Here is a 22954-nt window from a genome sequence, read left to right on the forward strand (position 1 = left end):
ACTTTTTTGACAACATACTTGAATTATCAGTTATTTATGAACACACACATATATTAGCTTTATATGCTATAATTTTTATAAATAGCATGCGTATGATATTACTAAAACTTAGCACTAGTTTTATATATAATAATTAATTAAAAATCATATATTATAATTCACTTTTTTGGCAAAAATATGTATATTATAATTCCTTTTTAGGTTCTCTTAGTTTAGTGCCTTCCCTTTTTTGTTTGGTTTATACAATTCAAACACCACACACACACACCCCCCACAATATCAACACTCAACTCAAACTCAACTTTATCTGAAGGTGACATTATTACCATTAAGGCAGTTTGCCATTGTTTTGAGTCATTCCTTAAAGCCACTAATTATTATAAAATATAATATAAAATCTAGCCCATATTCTTTATTTTGGTTTATCGGATGCATATCTAGCCCATATTCTTTATAAAATATAATATAAAATAATTATACAACACTTGCTTTTACATTTTTGCTAGATTACTTTTTCTGATTACTAAGTAATAGGTTACATAGGGTAAAATTTATAAATAGTAAAATTGGCCAAAATATTTAATCAAATGATTGTAAGTTTAGATGTCAACACTGTACATGTAGTAACATAATTGGGAACGATCTATCGTTTGCCTTTTGTACTCAAGAGTAAATTAAAAGAACACTCCAATGAAGCATCAATACTTCAAATTGTTTGATGTATTTGTATTGTATTATACCAGATAATCATACACCACAATACTTTATACTATTTCCAGTCCTTAATGTAAAAGTTAATTGGAAATTTAATTTAATCTTAAATATAAGATATAAATCCACCTCATTTCACATATTTGTCCTTTTTTTCTTCAAAGTAATCCTTATATTGATTGCATGTGTTAAAGAATTTATATTAAATGATACTACCTCCGGTCCTAATTATAAGAGCTAGTTGACTAATTTGAGGAGATTAAGAAAATAAGTTAAGTTAGTTATTTGTAATAAATAGATGCTATCTTTCCTAAAATATCCTTGCTAATCAAGTGTATTGCCTAGAATTACCATTAGTAGAAGGACTATCTTGGAAAAAAATACATAAATATGAGAGACAAAGTGGATTGGAGTCTTATAATTAGGACCAAAATAAAAGTCAAATGAGATCTTATATTAAGGACCAGAGGTAGTAGTTTCAATACACATGATTAATAATGATATTTTAGGAAAGACAACACCTATTTATTATAAATAATTAATTTAATTAATTTTCTTAATATTCATACAGTTATAGGATCAAGGGAGCAGATACATACTATTGAAATTGAAATACTTTTTTAAGAAAAAATTTAAAATTTTTTATACATGTTGGATACTCCTAGAATCTTAGTGGATACTTCAAGACATTTTTATACAAAAATTAAATTCTGCTAAAGATTATGATGTTTTTTTTTTTTTACCTGAGCTAAAGATTATGATGTTAAAGCTTTTCATTTTATATAGGAGGGAAAAGAATAAGCGGAAATGCATGGAATTAGCTGGCAAAAAGGGGGGATGCATGGAATTACTTTGATGGCGCTAGAAAATTTTAGAATACTATTATGTTTGCTTGCATATGACGTCAAGCAAGGGAAGATGGGTTTAAAATAACCTATAAGCACAATTCATATAATAAAACTTCTCTCATATATTTATCTTGTATTTCATAAATCACGATTAAAAAGTTATTTATAAACTATTTCAAAAGGCTCCAAAAAAAGATTGGTATTACCTCCATTTTTTTAATGGAAGAACTAGACAACTAACTTACAAATATTAAGAAAATTAGTCAAGTTTATTATTTATAATAAATGCGTCTTGATTTTTTTAAACTATCATTTTTAATTATCTACTCCTCCTCTTCTAAATATAAGATCTATTTTGTAGTGTAAATTATACTACGAAATAGGTTACACTAAGAAATAGATCTTATATTTAGGATTAGAAGAATATATTTGAATTACCTTTTGATAGGAACTCCTTAAGAATATTTTGGGGGAAAAATTATAAATTTAAGAAACAAAATAAATTGAAATTTTATATTTAGGATAAAATTTAAACTCCCAACTTGTTCTTATATTAAATTATGTATTTTTTGGTATTCAGTAGTAACAAAGGACTATATTCTAGTCTACATTTGTTTGAATTCCAACTATATTTTTTGTTTGCTTTATAAATTTTTTCATGAATATATAAACGCATCCTAGAAGTATCATATCTTATACTTTTTAAGAAATGAAAATGTCGACGTGTTGAATATACATACATCCATACATATGTTTATATGTACATCACTGTATATGCATTTGATTCATATATGGCATTTGTGTATCAGAAGTAAATATACACCTTGATTGTGTCTCCCCAAAATAGGAAGAAAAATTAGTTTAATGTTACTCATATGGATTCTGATGATAATATAAGAGGAATTCTTGGGTACACCACCTCATCTATGCTCTGGCCAATTAGAATATAACAAGTCACCACATTTTAATTTATGAGGTGGCTGCTAGGTCATCTCTAATTGTTAAGATTTTAATTAAAATATAATTATAAGTTAAACTCAGGGCTTTCAACTTGCATCAGAAAATTCCCATAGAAGAACCCTAATCTCTACATTCAATGATGATTGCCCTCTTCCTGGTGACTTGAGACGAAGCTTGAGCTCTTCCTGGTGGGTAAGTTAATATGCGCCTTCCTTTTTCTCTTATTTTTGATTGAACAAGAGGCTATTTATCCTTATCTTCCTCTTTCTGGTGGCTGTCTTATAAATTAGAGACGAAGTTTGAGCTCTGAAAGCTGAAGGTCTATTGACGATCCTCTTCTTATCGTGTTTTGCTTCAATTTGCTGCTGGTAAGCTGTGATTTATGGTTACAAATAAGTAATGAAATCATTTTTGAAGCCAAGAACCCTAACTTAAAATCAATTTTTGGAGCTTTTAAGAACACTTTTACGGTCCCTGTGTCTTCAATTCAAAAGTTTGAACCTTGCAATCACCAGAGCCTCTGTCGATAAAAATCATTTCATTGTGATTCTTGAGGTTTCACTTGAGACGAGATGTTTGTGATTTGACTTAATCGATAATGAATTGAGGTACAATAAGACAAATCCTACCTATCATCAACGCATTTGATTCAGTTTATTTATTATTTTTCCAAGTATTTGTATTTTGCCGGTCCAAAATGCTATTGAATATTTGTAGATTGCTGGGGCCTTGAATCAATATCATTGTTTATATCTTCTACAAGGCATCTTCATGGATGGTGAGTTTAACTATATTTGTAATTTCAGCTACCTTGTTTTGTTTATGTTAAATCATTTTACTTATGTTTGTAATAATTTCTATCCAACCTGCACGTATAGATTGTTTTTGATCTTGTACTTCAAGCACATAAATTCCTCTTGCTTTTGAAAATACGAGGTGGGTTGTTCCAAAATATTATATGATGTGGTTGTCATGGTTGTCAAGATTGGTGATAATTTTTTTTGGGAATTTTGATTATTCTGTTTCTGACTCTTTACAGAATTTGTAGGCCTAAATTCCATTTGAGTGAGTTGTCTATGAAGATCATAAAGAAACTTACCTAGTTAGTGTCTGTATGGCTTTCTGGCTTGACATCCTTTGCTTTTTCATTGTAATTAACAATCAGTGTTAAACTTTCTTTTGGTCACCTCATCAAAATGTGGCATTGGCATTATGGTTTCGTGTAGGTATGAAACTTCAAGGGAGGAGAATTATATGCATCATGGCAAGCTGGGTAGGTGAGAGGAGGACGTGGCCTTGCTGAAATCTTTCATTATGGGAGGCATAATGGCTAACGATGTGATTTTGACGTGGAAAGCTTTTGAGAATTGAAGGGGATAATGACTTTAGTTTGACTTCGATGAGTTTGGTGTTGACTAGTTAGTTCGTTGGTATAGGTTGCCGCTATTTAGTATATGTAACTTGCTGTCCAAAAATGTTTCATGCATGTATGTCATGTTTCAATTGAATGTTATTAAATTGGTGCAGTAACATGACAGTTGATTGTTTCAATGGAATGCCTTTGTTTTGGTGTTCAGATAGTTGATTCTTCTTCCAAATAGTTATGCCAAAATGCATAACAAAGAGTTCCAAAAGTGAAGGGAATAACTGCGCAGAAATTCATCTCGTGTCAAATCGGGAGAGCAAAGCAACATTTCAATTAATTGAATTAACTTTGTCATGTTACAAAACACATATGATCAACCATACAATGATCTTGAAGGACTAGAACCATGCAATACAGCATTTGCAAAGCAAACCAACCAAATGTGCAGAATCACGTTCATCCCTACTAAAATAATGAAAACACTAAATCAATCCCTCACTCCCACAGCAGCTGAGGAGAAACCATTTCTTATTTTTCTCTGTCCATCTCGTCCCATAATCTTGCCCCCAAAGTTTCAATCTAATCCAAACAATTGCTGCATCATACCTCCTGCATTTAAAGCAACAATATCATTTGCAGTGCACAAACAATTAAAAAAACAAATGATCAGCAGCATTGACACAGAACATGATGAGGCATTTTCAAAATCATTTTTATAAAGCTTTTTTCCCATATGTTCAAGAATGTGCCATTAGCTGAATTTCACCGAAAGGTCGTAATTTGAGGAATGACCAAATTGAATATCAAAGACTAGGGGTTGGTTATCCATCATCAACATTTGATTGAATACTAGATCTGTAAAATTATAAAATAATCAAGAAGTTTTAGGTAGAAACAACATAACTTAATAAACTAGTAAATTAAAACAAATATAAACATATTGAAATCGAAGAAAATAATGGAAGAGAATACTGTGGCCTTCCATTGCTAATGAGTTAGAACGCACAGTCACTTTTGGTCAAAAAAAAAAAAGCACCATCATCGATTCCTCATTCAACTTACCACAGACACTAATGGTCCTAATCTTGTGGCCTTCAATCCTTCAACGACAATATCCTGCGGATAATTTAGGAAGGGATTGGCGTGAGGTTGGATTGGAAAAAGAATAGAGGAGAGGAAGAGAAGGGAACCTTTGGGCTGACGTAGTTATCGGCAAAGGCGAGACCGACAACCAATTCCCTAAGTAATCGACGGCGAGTGCGTTGAGCGGCAGAGCTCCATGGACGAAGAAGAGTGTTGGCTGCAGCGGCGGAGCTTCACGGACGAAGAAAAGCGTTGGCTGCAGTGTGGAGGTTAGGGTTCTTCGATGGAAATTTTGAAATTTCTTGATGGAGGTTGAAATCGCCGAGTCTTTCCCTGTAACGTCAAGATCTCATTTCACTTTTATTTTTTATCTTAAATATAAGACTCTAATTTATTTTATCTCTCATATTTATGTATTTTTTTAAAATAGTCTTTTTAATAATGATAGTTCTAAACAATACGCTTAATTAATAAGAGTATTTTAAAAAAGATAATACGTATATTTTAATTGAAACTTATTTACTCAATAATGTTGTGAGTTGATATATTCTGATCGGTCAGATCACAAATGAGGCGGTGCAGGCGTATGCAAGAATTTATTTTTTTTTCCGGACCAAGCATGCAAGAATTTATTGATAATATAATATTGTAAATATTTATTTACCTATGGTGTTGAATTATTATTTGGAAGAGCGCAGATGTACTCGCCATTGACATTGATGTACTCTCGCACTGGGGTGGAGATAATCTATCATAAGTATATAATCACGTCATTCTTGCTCCCTAGCACTCTTTTTTTTATTTTAAAGAAAAAAATATTTTGATGTAATTATTTCTCTTTTCCTTGAAGAACTCGTCCGAGAACCTTTTTTCTTTAATCAAGATTTACTATCTTACTAAAGTCCTTCTCATCAGTTGGACCCAAAAAAAAAAAGTCCTTCTCATTAGAACATTAGAATTTTATTGCACAAAAATGAATTGCGTACTCTCTCTCCCTCTCTCCCTACACACCCGTTATTCATAATCAACATAACAATATCATTTATTATATTTTGAGAAAATTACACACAGGTCTTATAGAAGACAATTAATTCTGAAAAAGTCTCTCGAAATCCCCAAAGCTTCCTTGGTCCCCAAGGACTTCAAAGCAAAAAGTTAAAATTGTGAAATTACTTATTTGCCCTCATTGATGGAAAAGGTTGTGATTAGCTACTGTGTAGGTTGTGACTATATGCTGTGCATATTGTCATTAGGTTGTGATTGATTTCTGTGCATATTGTGAATGGCTCAAATGTAGGTTGTGATTAGCTGCTGTGTAGGTTGTGGCTGTAACTGTGCATGTTGTCATTCGGTGAGGGCAAGTAGGTAATTCCACAATTTAAATTTTTTGCCCTGAGGTCCCTGGGGACTTATGAAGCATTTGGAGATTTTTAGGGACTTTTTCAAAATTAATTGTCTTTTATGGGACCTGCATGTAATTTTCCCTTATATTTTCTATTTCAGTATGCTCAAATAGATGATACTCCTCCTGTTCTTAATATATAACCTAATTGTTGAGTTAATTTTGGTCCTAAATATAAGACTTATTTCTCATATTTATAATTTTTTTTTTCTAAATTACCCTTGTGAATTTCCCTCAACCATAATCAAGTAGAAGAGGGAGAGAGGATATTAAGGAAGATGGTTATGATATTTTAGGAAAAACATGTCATATTCCTTATAATTAACTTCTTTAATCTAATCAAATTAATTAAATAGATCTTATATTAAGGATCGGAGGAGTACTACCAAAATAAGATTTACCAAAAGGTAAGTAACTAGTACTCATCTGATTCTAAATATAAGCCTCATTTTATAGTGTAAATTATATTATAAAATGGTTCTTATATTTTGAACTAAAGAAAATAATAAATTAAAATTTATTTAATAAATACTATTTCTGATTTTTTTTGAAAATATTTCTAACTATTTTTAATGAATTAGATTAAGGGGACTTTTTTTGTGGAAGAAAATTTATGACATTAACTCTTAACTAGTAACTATAAATATAAATGTGATGAGGAAAGGACTCTCTCTCTCTCTCTCTCACCTTAAAAAGATCTGACATGGGGACCAGACACAGTTATTTCGACTTATGAACGTTCAAATGAAGATCACACAAGGCTTATAGATTAAGCCATGTGTTACAAAAAATTAAACGGAAAAGAAAAGAAAAAGGTCAAAATATTATCATGTAAAAAAGTTTCAAATAAATATATCACAAGACGAGGATCCTATACAGGTGCTGAAAGTGACATTAACAAGTCCGTGTTTACTCTTTTACCCTGAAAGCCTTTTTGGCTGTGGATTTGTCTAATTATTTTTTTTTTGGCACCTATATAAGAAGGAGGATTGAGATGACGAGAAGGAAGATAGAAATAAAGAAGATCAAGAACGTAGCTGCGAGGCGGGTGGCTTTCTCAAAGAGAAGGAAAGGTCTATTCAAGAAGGCCATGGAGCGGTCAACTCCTTGTGACATGGTTATAAGAGCAGACTAATGATGTTTAGGCAGCTTGCAGGCTCTATGTGCCACCGACCCCGCTAATGTCAATGTTTAAGTACATTCACATCCGCTCTCTCAAATAATAACCTTGTACTACTTATAAAAGTATTTTCTTTATTAAAATATACTTTTTCAATTATTAAAAATATTTTATATACATATAGGTAAGTGTAATTCGCCCATATAAAGTGTTCAGGGAGGAATGGAAGATTATCATTAAAATTATTTCTTGGAAAGGTTAATGCAAACTAAAAATATTTACATTGTAAATTTGAACATTTGAAATTTTGAATAGTCAATATAGGTGTCAATTGAAAGTTGAATTTAGGGAGAATTTTACTTAAGGGCAAATTTGCCTATATACTGCAAATAATAAAAAAAGAAAATACCAAAATCCTATAAAATGAAAAGTATTTACTAAAATATTACACTGGTTTTGGTCCCTCAAATTTCTTTTCATTTAAAATATTAGTCTCTATAATACAATAAAAACATGGACCTTTCTCTTTAGTATTTATACATTTTAAAAAAAAATGCATTTGCATGAGAGATAAAGAAAAAAATAATTACCATGATAATTTTGTGATAATTTCTCTTGAATAAATTGGAAAATTTGCCTTTTGATGATATTCTTCTAATACTACACCATCTTAATGTCTCGGATCTCTGCTTATTTGGTTGTGAAGAAGAAGAATCTTTACTACATATTTTTTGTTAACTGCCCTTTTTCTCCAGTTGTTTGTTTTGGGATATTATCTGTCAAAATTTCTTATGATTTCTTTGATAATATGAGATCTTGGATTAAGATCACTTTGAACAACCCATGTCAAGATAGTCACTAGAAATTACTCATCAAATTATATGTCTACTCAACGTGATCTGAAATAATTCCTTTCATGCTTAACTGGGGAAAAAAATGAGGAGAAGGCATAAACCAAAGTTCTCATAGTTAACAAGCTTACCCTTTACTTTCCCTTTATAAAACTAAGCCAGAAAGATTTATGACGGCCAACTATGTAAAACGGGAAATAGAAGAAAAATGAAATAGAAGTAGTGGCTACAGGGAACACATCAATTTCCTTTGAAATGCCATTAACGCGGGAACTGCCAAAAAGCCTACAATATTCAAGAAATCTCTTACAATCTTCCAGGTAGGGTTCCATGTTTTCATGAGCTCCAGCTTAACTCTTCTTCTTTCTGAAAATGCTTTATCAATTGTTTTCTTTTTTGCCCCAGTAACTTGGTAGTTCGAGGTTCTTGGCCAAAAACATTATTTTTTTTTTTGGCTTTTCATTTTTCACATCCTTAAAGATGTATGAATTTCCGTTCATCCAATTTGGTCGCCCAGTTTGAAATTCTCATATAGTTCTACATATATTTCCTTTGGAATTGTTTTTAATTATTTCTTCTTTTAAGATCACTAATCTTTCTAGTTTAATATATTTAACAACAAAAGCATTATCCTTTTCTCTCTTCTCCCTGAATTGTCGGTTCTTGGAGGGATTCTCTCTGTCGTGTGAAAACCACTGGATCTACTGTCTGTATAGCCTCTCCATTGTTCAGTTCAAGTACAGTTTTCCACCCAATTCAACTTTGTTGTGTGCATGTGTGTTGGATTTTTCACTGTATAATTTGCCGTATATAATAACCTCGCGTTACTGATGATTCTGAGAAGGAGAAGGGAAATGACGAGAAGGAAGATACAGATGAAGAAAATTGACAGTGTAACAGCAAGACAAGTGACTTTCTCAAAGAGAAGGAAAGGTCTCTTCAAGAAGGCACAAGAACTCTTGACTCTTTGTGATGCTGAGATTGCCCTCTTAGTCTTCTCTTCTACTGGCACGCTCTTTGATTTTGCTAGCTCAAGGTTCTTATATTTTATATTATCAGTCTCAATTTCTTATACATACAAACATACATAAACTAGCATTTCTATAGATGTGAGAGAGAGAGAGAGATTTACATGATATCACAGTGGTCGATTCAAGAATGAAATATGAAACTGTACAAGTGCACAGCTCATTATCATTAACTGTCTATATTTAAACTCATTAAACTAGCTAGACAGCTTGGTAGTTGATAAACACTAGTTGGAACCTATATAATTCTTGTTGCATTTGTTACCTTAAAGATTATTATATGTGTATGTTTCAGTACTTCTGTTTCTGTTAGTAATTAATAACTTAAAAGGTCAACTGATGAGAAAGTAATTTCATAGACTTGAAGTAATGGAATCATGATTAATATCCACAGTTGAAGGTTGAGTTTTCCCATTGGGATTCTGAAAGAACTTCGTTACTCCATACAATTTGACATAAAACTGTTTATATATATCATTTATTTTCTTATAATTCTTTATATATATCATTTGTTTTTGCATAGAAGACCAAAATCAATCTATATTATCAGTATTAATTATATCACGATTAAATTTTATTGTTTAATGATTTAAATTCAAAATTCACTTCAATATTAGTTTGTGTTCATATAAACTCATTTTTCGGTTTTGAATTTCTATTATATATTATATCTTTCAATATATTGTACATATATCAGTTTGTATGAGAAAATTATTAATATTCTTATTATTTTTTTAATTATTATTAATAATCAAGAGGAATTGATTTTAATGAAATATAAACAAGTTTTCTAAGAAATTGTCTTCCTATTCTCAATATGTATTTAATGATGACATGAATGATGACAATACCTTCACTAACACAAACTCTACAAATATATCAATTTATTTTACAATTAAAAATATATTTAAATCATTATATTCTTACTTATGTTATTATATAAATTGTTGTAAGGTTACAATCTAAAATAATAAAATTTAAAATTAGCAACAAAATTGTGAAGGAATTAGTGATGAAAACTTCTGTGACAAACAATTTAGTGATAGAATTAGCAATGAAAATTTATGATAAAAAAATTCCATCACCAAATATTTATTGACGGATTTTTTGATGGATTAGTGACGGATAGAAATTTTGTCACTAATCCATTGCTAAATTTAGTGACGAAATTTTTATTGGTAATTTGTTAGGAATTAGTGACGGAATAATTTTTTGTCAGTAATGAGCTGTTTTTTTGTAGTGAAATAAAAAAATGTAAGAGAGAGAAAGAAAGACGAAACTTGTGACAATCTTCACTGGTAAGCTAACTAACGGGTTTGTCGAGAATGGATTGGAAGTTAGCAATGCCAGTGTTCATGGCTTCTAGATTCCGAAGACTGTGTGTGTCCAATTTTGGAGAAAATAAAGGGCGAAGAAGGGGAGGAGAGAGATGGAGAAATGAAAAGAAAAAGTGAGGGTGTGTGATAATGTGTGAGTAACGACAAAGTGAGTAGTGAGAAAGAAACAGGTGTATGTTTAGTGGGATTCACAAAAGAAAAAGTGATGGACGTTAAGGGTAGTCAACGAAAATAGCATTTTGGCCCCGTTTTGAAAAATTAATGAGTATTTTTACCCGTGACATTTTACTACAGTGCCTGGTGTGCCTGGTGTTTCTTTTTGATAGTATAATAGGTAAATTTTTTCGTTCATCCTATCTCTTAAAACTAACACACATTATTGAATTCATTCAAAACTAGATATTAGATATTTTTTTAAAGTTATTTTCTTTTTGAATCAAGGTATTTTTTTTCCCTCTAGGTATCAGTATTCTCCTATTAAAAATAATCATATTCAAAGCACTGTCTTCTAATGTTTAGTGTCTGCCAATACCCCAAATAGAATTGCTTCTAATAAGAAAATATCTGTACATCAAACATAATAAAATTTAATATATTTAGTCATCAACATTGGACACAAATATATGAATTGTCTGAGGGATTTTTAGAAAATAATATTTCGATATCTTATCCAAAAATTGTTAATAACTTTAATAGTTTTATACATACTTTAATACTTACTTTATTTACTATTAATTGTTAATATGATCTGACATCATTATCAATTAGAAAGAATTAGAATTAGTTTTTTTCCCCTTAAATGACGAAGTGTTCCCATCTTGTCATTTATCCACTTTCTTATCCAAATTTAAAAAAGTTGTTAAATTTTTAATTGATTTGAAAAATATTGTAACATTTCAATTAAATTAAAGAGAAATGAAGTTGCTATTAAAATTATAAAAATAAAATAAAAAATCATCTAATATTATTACTGCTGGTAGAGATGGTTTTGTGAAGAGTACAAGAAGAAGAGAGGAAAAAGAAAGTGGTGTACGATATGTTCAAAGTATGGGTAGCACTTTTCTTTAAGCTTAATTCGCCTCTACCTATTCTTATCTTATAGGATGCAAGTGGGGTTGATTGGCAAATTTCTTTCAGGATACAATGAAGACTCTTGAATATAGATTGCACTTCTAAGATTCAAGCGAATAAAACAATGGCCTTTACAAAGTGATAATTTGACTCTATCTCTACGTTCATTCAAAGACAAAAGCAGTGAGTTTGATCTTTGTGTTTGAATTGTGTTGTGTCCAAATGAAGTGATGGTAACGGGTTTATACAGACCATGGAATGATGCCTTGAAGAGATGCCTTTTGAAATAATACTTTATTAAATACAAGTCCCATATGTTGGTTCATGAACTAACATAATTTAAATAAATAAAATGTATTTAATATGTAGGGTTTTTTAGTATTATAACTACCTACATAGCTTTTCATATAAATTTATTAATTTATATGAAGACACAATTTCTCATATAAATATATTAATTTATGTGAGAATACAACTCTTCAAATAAATTTATTAATTTATATGAAGACATAACCCCTTATATAAATTTATTAATTTAATAAATTTACATAAGAACATGATGTTTCAAAAACACATCTTTTTATTTTAAAAATATTCCAACAATTACCAGGCAGATTATAATTTAATAGACAGCAAGAAAAGGGGAAGAGACCCCTCAATAAATGATATAAAATACCTAATTAAAGGTTTTGTTTTCCTTTGAGTTATTTGAGAGTTATCCAGCTTGAGTCATGAAGTTGCGAATATGAGTGATTTTCTTTTTTCAGGAAAGAATAAGAAAAAAGTATTTAATTTAAATCATAGTCTAATGGATTTAATGATTTTATGAATCTATTTGACATCATAATTCTATACATAGACAGAATTTTGAATTTTTCCAACCGTACAAGGAGAAAACTTCTTATATGTTTTCTAAGGGAGGTGTATTGTTTATCTGTCCCAATGAGCCGTTGCACTTATTAGGCAGCTTATTATTTAAACTTTTATTTTTCAAAATACATCCTATAGCACAGGAGGGATGAACAATGTGCTCAAAGAATAACCAAATACCTCCTCCCTCACTCCCTCCTCCAACACTCTAAAACAATTTTTCAATAACATATAGTATCTTAAAATAATTTTTGGTGTATCTATCACCATAATTAATATATATTTTTAATAACATTCAGTATCATAAGTGTAGAGAGTACTAGTTGCTATTAGAAAAATGCTTTAGGGACAAAATTGTACTAAAATTTATTTTAGAACATTAGGAGCTACTAAAAAAATACTTTAAAATGCTAAATGAATATAAAAAAATAGTTTTTGATACTAAATACCATAAAAAATACTTTAGAATACTAAATATAATTTAGCACAATTTATTTTTAGTAATTTTATATTATATAAAATAAATAGGTAAAGAAAATTTTGTATCAAAATATAATACTAAATGGCGAACACGTGTGCCCATGTATAAAGCTGCAATTAATGCAATCAATTTACCCACTGCAAGAGTTTCTTCTTTTTTTCCTCTTCTCTCTCTCTCTTTTTTTTTTTTTTTAATTTCGGGAAGCCTGTCTTTCATCCTTTTTTCAGTCAGCAGGTAACGACACTTCGCTCTCCTTCTCAAGAAGAAACCTCCCCTTCTCTCTGTATTTCTTCCTTAGATCTGCACTTATCCTTCCTAATCTATCCTATCCAAGCCTCAAACTCTTTTTATCGTGTTTTTCCACCTACACCCAATCCAAGTTCTCTTCATTTTATGCTTGTCTTTTTCGTTTAATACGCAGATAATATTCTTCTGCGTAATTAATTTTTGTATGAGACTGGATTAAATCTTTAGATTTACCTAATTCTTTCTCTTTGATTTAACTTGGTTTTAGTTTGAAGGAGAGATTGGCTGAAATGACGAGAAGGAAGATAGCAATAAAGAAGATCGAGAACGTAGCTGCGAGGCAGGTGGCTTTCTCAAAGAGAAGGAAAGGTCTATTCAAGAAGGCTATGGAGCTGTCAACTCTCTGTGATGCTGAGATTGCTCTCTTAGTATTTTCAGCTTCGGGCAAACTCTTTGATTATGCTAGTACAAGGTATCTTTTCTCTCTCTATATAATGTATGTGTGTGTTCTATCACTAGGAATCAGAATAATCTGAATTTTAATCACGTCTGGGATTTTCGTTTTTGTTTAGAGGGAAAGAAATCCTGATCTTTATTTGTTGATAAAGAAGCTGTGATAGCGTATGCTTTTATTCGTCTCATTTGTGCTCTCTTCTAAATTTGTCTATATAATCTCCTTCAGTTTTGATAGAGTGAGATTTCACATGAAATGGCTCTAAAAAGCGCAATAACTCAACCTAGAATCCAGATTATTAGCATACCAAGTTTGACCCATAATTCATTTTTCTATTCTTTTTTAAGTGTCAGCATTTATGTATCTCATCTGTTTGATCATCAATTACCATGTTCATGTTTCGGCGAAAATTACCTTCTGTTGTGCCAGTACAAGGTATCTTCTCTCTCTCTCTCTCTCTCTAATTGAAATGATTTAGGTTCAAGTTGCTTCCACACAGTACTTCTCTTGCTGTAAGAAGAAAACTTGAACTAGACGTGCTGACCAAAAAGTTGTGATATAGTCCTTTTGTGTGCTTTTATATATGTGTGTGTATCTGAGAATTAATCATGTGGGTATAATTGAAAATAATGAGTAATCTCATCATAACTGTGCTTTGCTTATACCTCTAACTTTTTACACAATGTCTTGAGGTTGCTGCTAAAATAGTTTGAACCCTGAAATCTTGATAGTCTTGGAAGAGACTATGGAATTTGTTCAACGTTCATGTGAATAATATGTACAATAATCAACGTTTAAAACTTAAAACAGTACAAAATAGTGGTTTGAAAATAACGAAAACGACACATATATGGAGGAATATTAGATTTCATGAAGCTGCTTCAGTTCCAGAGGCTTTTGTTAATGTCAAGATGTTATTTTTCCTCTGCAAAAAAATATGATCCTTTCCATAACGATCAATATAGTTATATCAATTATTTAAAATCTACAAGAAACTACGCTATTCACAAGTCAAGAATAATGTATTCGTCTTTGATTTCTCTTGGAAACAGGGAAAAAAAAAAAAAAGGCCCACAATACGCTGTTCAAGCGGTACTGCATGTCCTCTCTTCATCTCTAGGGAGATATAGGCTGTATATGAGATGGTTTTTATCTTAATATTTTTATTCAAAAATCACTTTCAATGGTGTTGGAAAATTGAATATATTTTTTACTATGTTGCTTTGAAAATGGAAAATATCAAAAAAGATTTAAATCTTCTAGTTTAATTTAAATGGTCTAGAGAAGTACAAATACGGCATACTTTTAAGAGGCAGGATGTTTTCTTTTTTTGGGCAATAGAGAACATCCCAAATTAACTTTTAGTTCATAATTTTTTTTCTTTGTATTTTTTATTGATTAATTAGGTGGATTAAAACAGTTCAAAGAGGATTATGAGAACATGCTACTAGAACAGTCGGGTCACTTTTGCTTTGAAGATACTAAAAGTTTTGTAAGGCTATCAGCTTATCACAGATTGCTCTTGACGTTTTCCTTATTGTCTTCATATTTTGATATCCATTAATGGCAATATTTAAATGTTATAATTTTGAATGAGTCTATCTAGAGTTAAGATTCGGTTAATTAAAACATGCTATTATATTACACATTATTGTCACATATATATCCCGAAATAAAACACCCATCTGTAATGTTTGGCCATGGAAGCCACTAAGAATAAATTCATTGGTATATATATGCATGACTGATTGGATACATAAGCAAATTTAATGCTGTATTTAAATTCACTTATTTTAACTATGACTTCCATTGTGCCCCTCCCCACAGCAAAAGTATGACTTCCATTAAAATTTAAATTCCATAAATAATTTTAATTCATCAAATGATAATTTATGCTATATAATTCGTTAGAAATAGTTTTAAAGTATGACTTCCGTTTTAATTTTCAATATTTTTGTTGTTTTAAGCGCGAGGCAAGTAATTGAAAGGAGAAACCTATACTCAGATGTGAACCTTGTGAAGTCATACCAGCCATCTCAAGAGCTACAGGTATAATTTTTCTTCTGCTCTCTACCCCTTCATCTATTGCTGTTTTGATTCATCTTTCTTTTTCCCATCTCTGTCTGTGTATCTGTATATAAAAAAATCTTACAAAATTTTTTTTGGTTATAAGACATTTTGATAGTTTCAATGAGCATTAAATATTTCTCCCCATATATGCCCATATTTAATAAGGATAGTGTGAGAGAATAAAAATTAGTATGATATTGGAATTTAGTGTGATTAATAAGGATAATATTAGAAATCTCTTAAATTTTATGACAAATTTAATGCTTTCAACTATGTTTATTAGTACTTGGAAATTAGTTAGAAATGTCTTATAATATGGATAGGGGGTACAATATACTTCCCTCACCCTAAATATTCGAGTTAGATAAGTAATTTACATATATTATGAAAATTAAATTAGTTATTTGTTAAAAAATGTGTGTTGGTTATCCTGAAGTATCCCCTCTAGTCACTGGCATTGGAAACTACACTCATTGATGAAAACTCCTTTTATTTGTGTAATTAGGATTGCCTCTACTAGGAGGATATTAATGCTTATAAAAATAGAGATAATTTCACGAAAAATTATAAATTTGGAATTAAAAGTGAGAGGTCTACTTCAATTAGAACCAAAAGAAACCTCTTAACTAATATTTAGGAAGTATATTATATTACTGCAATAAGTATTCAACAGTTACTCTTTTTTTATTCAAGGGTATGATGGACCATATACATACCTAATATGAAAATGCTTGGAGTATACTAAAACTTTTGTCATTGAATGTGGAAAGCATATGGTAATTGGATAGGTTGAAGGTGAATATTTTAAGCTAAACAAGGAAATAGAAGAGAAGACTCTTGAAATAAGGTATTACTATTACCATTAAATGGTGTTAAAGATTTTATTATGGGGGATGTACAATGTGTTTATTATAGATTCAAATATGTTGCTCTACATCTAATAATAGACAGCTCAATGGAGAAGATCTACAAGGACTGTCTGTAAAAGATCTGAGGAAGCTAGAAGATTTACTTAGCACAAGCTTGCATCGTATTTGAAAAGCAAAGGTTTGTCTTTTCCTTTTATGACAGTAATACAAAAATTGAAATATTTTATGATTTTTTTATCCCGTAAATTACAGTTATCAACTGTCAATTAAACAATGGCTTATTTGAGAAAGAGGAAAAATAACAAAAAAAATACCTGATGAATTTCAAAATGACAGCTAAGTGATTTTGATTGATTTTGACTTGCTAAAGTCATTACAAGAGTAGTCCAAACCATTACAAGAATAGTAACCATGGGCTATCTGTCTTTTTGAAATTCAACATGTTTTTTTTTCTGGTCGTTTTTCCTTTGAAATAACTGTCTTACATGCAGAGGCTTATTTGACAGTTATTCATCTTGTTTAGCTCATAATATTCGATTTGTCCCTTTTATAATGACAAAACTATATATTATATTTCAAATATTCATTGCGGCATAAAAAATAGGAAATGAATGAAATAAAAATTAGATAAGGTCAAGATCTCCCTATTCTTTTATCATTAGAAAGGTCAATTAAAGTCTCTTTATACTGCCACCTTTTTTTTCTTTGTTTTTTGGCTACCATGAGGCTACTTTTTTTTTTTTTTGGGGGGGGGGGGAGGGGCTACCATAAGGCTACCTTAATCCATGGTTCCAGCAAAGAATGTTAGTAATGATCTATAATTCTTTCCCCCTTTTGTGAACATAATTTTAAATCGCGGATCAAAAAGCAACTATATCCTCATAATAAAATGCATGATTTAAACATTTTCTCTTGTATTGTGTTTCAACTTTGCCTCTTGCTACAGGGATCGACGTAGCCTAAATAAATTCTAGTTTTAATGCTCTACATGTCCTTTAGTTATAGGAAATGATTTTTCCTGTTTGATGCTCATTTGACCCTTCAACTGTGTAAGATACAAATTAAAGAATGCTCACAATGACCGATTTAAGACACTAACTAACCTTATCCGCATTCCTTTTATAATTGATAATGAGCAGTCTCATAATCCTCATATCCTATATATCCAAATGGTACAGATATAGGAAAATCATTCATAGTCCTCTCAAATCTCTGTTCATAAATCATTTTATATATTTATAACTATAATTTACCGAATATGCCAAATATGACTTAGGTTGACCATTATAACTCCAATAAGAGAAACCTGATAAATCTAACCCAATTACGGGATGCTTTTCATCCCTTAATTATTCCAAACGTAACTGAATCATAATTGAATTAGATCCTCTTTATTCTTCTCAAAACTCATTGACAACTTGCCTGTCATTGTATGTTCCACTAACTTAGCCAAGGATGGGTTGACAAGATGGGATGATATTTTGGGGAAAATCCCAATAGGGAGGGAATACACATATATAATAACATAAAATGAATCACTATATAAAAGATGACATACATATTAATTAGATGATATCACAAACACCTAGAATTCATTATTAGAGAACCACTGCACTCTCCCCCTTGCCTATCCTGCTTTTTATGCCATAAAGACATCTCTTAGCCACAAGGCTTTCTTACTATACAGGCTCCGCCTTCAAGTTTCTTTACCACAAGGGTATAATTCTTTGCCAAAGAGGCAATATTTAACTATTCAAGGCTCTAACTTTGAGTGCAGATACACTTATCACATAAAATTACATAAAATAAACTAGGCACGCAAACAAGACAGACATATAAGAAGGGTAGGATTGCTATCTTGTGCAGAATTGACAATATCAAGGATTTTGCTGTGATTCCCATATTGGGGAGTCTTGCAAGTGTAGCGTGGTTTATAAGTTTAATGAGCTCTTTCTTCTAGTGTACTAGTCTTTTCTCTTTTGGTATTGAGCTCTCCTTTGGGCTTGTACTCATAAGAGATTTCATTACTATGTGTTTTACAACAACAAGTGTTCCAAATAAAGATTGTATCAATAATCTTATAAGCCTACACAAAAACTTTTCTATTTTCATGTCTTTTTTCCTACCTAACATCTTAGTACACCAGGGCTTCTCAAGAAAGAAATTCTTGAAGTTATTGATGCAAAATCCAAAATCTTGAAATCTTTAATTTTAGAAGAAGGAACTTACATTAAAATGGATGGGAGACTCGCCTCTTGTCTATTTGATATCCTTTATCCTAATCCAACTCCCTATCTCACAAGCTGCCTTAAATTTTGAATTTTCCATATATGGAGGGATTAGATCTTGTAGAATTAGAGGAGAGAAGTTTAGGTTAGTGATGTAGAGAGCTTTCTCAATTTTCATTTTGCTTTCTCCTTCCCTGCATCATAGTAAAGCTATCATTGCCTTGTTTTTTTTTTTTGGCCAAGCGGCAAAAGAAAATTAGGGTTTATAATGTGTAGGAGTTGCTCGATAAAAGGATTAATATTTTAAAATATTTTTTTATGAAGGGGTAAATATATCAATATACATCTTTTGTAGAAAGATATCGTTTAATCTCTTGTAAATCTCTTTCTTTCCCTTTTTATACATTCTAATAATGCTGAGGGGACTGTTTTGTACCATAGTCTTGAAGTTATATATTTCTGCCGCAACTTCTCCTTCACTATACATAATTAGGATAAAACCTCAAAACTATATATTTCTTTACAAGTTGGTCCCTACAAATTTTCATGTGAGTTCCTTTTAAATTATAGGATGTCACATTAACCTCGTCTTCTAACTCATCATTTAAAAAGCAGAATTTGAATCAAATTGATAACAGGTAACTGCAACTAAGAAACCAAAAATGAAACAACTCTCACAATTTCAAATTGAGCAGTTGGAGAAGTCTCCTCAAAATTCATACCTTGTTGTTAGTATCCCTTGAAAACAAATCGAGCTTTATACTCTTAAATGCTTCCATTAGTAAGGGCCGGGCCAAAAAAGCTATTTTTTAACATTTTCAAATTAAATATGTATAAGCCATAATGGTAATGTTCTTGTTCCAAAACCACATACCCTATAATGGTAATCCCTTTTAGTTAATATGGAGTTTTAGTGGCTATTAATGTCTCTTGATTCACATATACTCCTCTCTTAATGTTTTAAACATGCCATTCCCGGCGTAATTACTCCAAAGGCAATAAAATCCAAAGTTACACTTTAATGATTTTATGGGGTCCATTAGGTGTATGTTTATCCTAATGGCAAATTAGAACACATCTAATCCCACTTTCCTAATCTATATTCATAATCAAGATTCCCTTTGTCAAGGAAAACCCTAATCCTCCTAATGCATAATTAATATTGGCCAAGCAGCAACAAAACAAATACATGCGTGTTTGAACAAACAAAATTAACATTAAGCACAAATAATTGATTCAAACATGATCTGATCCAGTTCATAATAACTTCTCTATGTTAACAGAACATTAGTCATGTTAAATGAAAGAACAAGAGGAGTAGGATAGAGTAGAGCACAAGAGGAAGGAAGGAATACCTAGGAGAAAGAAGTCAAGGACACTACATTGTCAGCAGAGGAATAGGGAAGGATAAAACCACAAACAATTTACCCCGCATAGAACAACCAAGCTAAGTGAGACTTTGAGAGTTGAAGGGAGATTGAAGAGTTGAAGCTTGACAATGAGATCAGCAGGCAGTTGGTGTGAGGATGGAAGGACTGAAGCTCTCTTGGTCTCTAGTAGTTTAATAATTTAAAAACATATATTTAAGGGATGGCCTTTTAATTATTTGACCGAAATGGGCCCAACGTTTAGCCCATTTACTCATTTTGGGACCTAATTGTTAAGCCTGCTGGTCCTCAATTTAAAAGGGTTTAAATGTGTTGGGCTCTAACAGCTCTACCCCTCGGGACCTTATAACATTCTGGCCTTCATGAACATCTCACTCCCACGCATGTTGAGTTTTATGGATGGCTTGAATCTCCTCCGTCGTAGCACTTTGCCACTCAAATTTTTCTATTGCTTCTAAAGAAGTTGGGTGTTGGCGTTTGAAACATACACAGAAAAACTACAAAATGCATAAATCTGCTTTTAGTAAACATTTGAATTTTTTGGTGGTATTTCACTAGAGGATCTTAATGCTGAAGAACCGGTGATCTTGTGGTACTTCTTTCACCAGGTGAGGAAAATGAGAAAGAATATGGACTTGACAATGGAGGTTGGCGTTGCTTGCCTATTGTCAAACTCAGTCTATAGGGATTCAAATAAGAATGGCTCCCTTGTTAATATTCCATTCCCAACTAGCCTCTTCATTGGATACAATATTCCTGCTAACTATTACTTTAACACTTGTAAGATTATACAGATGACACGCTTTGGTTTGACTACTCTAGCCAATTTAAAATTTAGTTTTTTCCCCTATTTTTCGTCAATTCAAGAATGAAATTTAACCTAAACATATGCTAGCTAGACGACTAAGAATTGTAAGTGGCTTGCCTGAGGCTTCTTGCTTTTCCGAGCTTCATATGGGTTTGATTCAAAAAAGCATTTTTTGGAGAGATGATATGCAATGTTATTCACTATGTTATAAAAATTAGAATTTATTGATACTGTTTGCTGTTCACTATAACGTTGCCTCTTCTTTTTTTCATTTGTTTCTGTACTATTTAGCGATAGTAAACAGTTATGATGCGTTTGTTCTTTCTATCTGTTCTTCGATTCCATGGTATGGGTAAAACGCAGCTTGCAATATTTAGAACAGAGAGAAAATAATTCTCTATGTTTCAGGTCGAAGTATTTGAGCAGGAGATCAGTGTTCTAAAGAAAAAGGTTAGCGTTATGTTTGTTTATCAAAAGAATCCTATGCATTATATTCAGCCTTTTTCCTTAGTGTTATAATGAGAAAGTATTGATCAGAATTAATTCCTTCTAACTTAACCTTTTATTTTAGTAACTAATGCTGCCTTTGGAATTCTGAAGTTAGTAAACACAAGGGTAGAATGAAGAAAATGGTAATCATTTTTATCTTCAAATTTTATAATGACAGATAAATATAAACAAGAATTTTCTTAAAAAGTGACCATAAAAAAGGAATGGAGCGAGTAATTTCCGTGAGCCTTCAAATAAGCCCAAAGTTAATAGAGATTACAAAAAACCACAAACGACATGCCTCAAATTAAAGACACGTAAATTCAACATACATAAACTCGTACAGAACTAAAGCAGATTTTTTTTTTTAATTTTAAACACACAACTTTATCAAAAAGTCTATACTTACCAATGTCAACAACTTAAACACACACAAAAAATGAACTTAGCACATCTGATTAAGTTTAACCATAACTTTGAGTTTATATTTACAGCATTTAATGTCTTGTGGTAACATAATATGCAATGCAGTAATGTCTAAGGCGCTTCCTCCATCCCATATTTTAGTTATAGTAACATATTACATTAATAAAATATTTGTTAATCTTTGTAGCACGTTCGGAGTCTTCATTCATTTCTCATATTTGTTTTAATAATGCGTTTTAATTTTGATGTCAATAAAGGAAGACGGACTCAAGGAAGAAAACCAGAGGCTAAAGAAGGTTGTCAGATTCTTGTCACTAATTCTCCTGTCAATTAATTTCTGATTAATGGGTCTTCATAGTGATAATATAATGTCTCACTTTCCATGTTTTTAAACTTAATGCCAATCCAGTTCACCAAATCCATGGAAGAAAACCAGCGATTAGATCAGGTAATGAACAGGTTTCAGATTCTTATGGTCTTTGTTTTTGTCAGTACTGATCTGGGAATTGTAAATTGTATCGAACCGGGAAATGAAATTATGTGTTGATAGGCCCGATGGCTTGAGGATGAACAAGATCAGCCATCAGACGCGCCTCCCACAACAAGGTAAGTTGCTATAAACGCCACTGATGACACAGCTGTGTTTTATCTCCGGTTACTGTAGATTAGTTATTTTGCTCGCTCAAAAGTATTTTGTCCTAAATATAGAAGTTAGTTAAGAGCATGGTTTAGGTTTTAACTGTAAGTCCTAAATCCATTTTATTTTACAAATTGATAATTCTTTTTTAAACAATCATGTTGGTTGCAATACTAAAGGGCTTTTTATTTTTATTTGTTTATTGATGAAG

The 22954-nt window shown here is 31.2% G+C and overlaps 1 protein-coding gene across 1 annotated transcript; it reads left to right on the forward strand.

Annotated features, from left to right (window-relative positions):
• Positions 1 to 9189: 9189 nt before the first annotated feature.
• LOC114736650 (MADS-box protein JOINTLESS-like) lies at positions 9190 to 16936 on the forward strand. The gene is made up of 4 exons (XM_028924526.1): positions 9190 to 9377; positions 15796 to 15877; positions 16687 to 16745; positions 16846 to 16936. Exons 1-4 carry the CDS (start codon positions 9196 to 9198, stop codon positions 16934 to 16936), a joined length of 414 nt encoding a protein of 137 aa, XP_028780359.1. The 5' UTR covers positions 9190 to 9195.
• The last annotated feature ends 6018 nt before the right edge of the window (positions 16937 to 22954 follow it).

The sequence above is a fragment of the Neltuma alba genome, unplaced genomic scaffold, assembly GCF_004799145.2.
Source record: "Neltuma alba isolate B1F8T4 unplaced genomic scaffold, ASM479914v2 tig00013353_pilon, whole genome shotgun sequence".
Lineage (NCBI taxonomy): Eukaryota > Viridiplantae > Streptophyta > Magnoliopsida > Fabales > Fabaceae > Neltuma > Neltuma alba.

Excerpts from the sequence above, each read along its gene's own strand:
- LOC114736650 (XM_028924526.1), top strand. The coding sequence starts at position 9,196 with ATGACGAGAAGGAAGATACAGATGAAGAAAATTGACAGTGTAACAGCA. Across the intron at positions 9,378-15,795 it reads TTTGATTTTGCTAGCTCAAG|CGCGAGGCAAGTAATTGAAA; the intron begins GTTCTTATATTT and ends TGTTGTTTTAAG. Across the intron at positions 16,746-16,845 it reads GAGAAGACTCTTGAAATAAG|ACAGCTCAATGGAGAAGATC; the intron begins GTATTACTATTA and ends ATCTAATAATAG.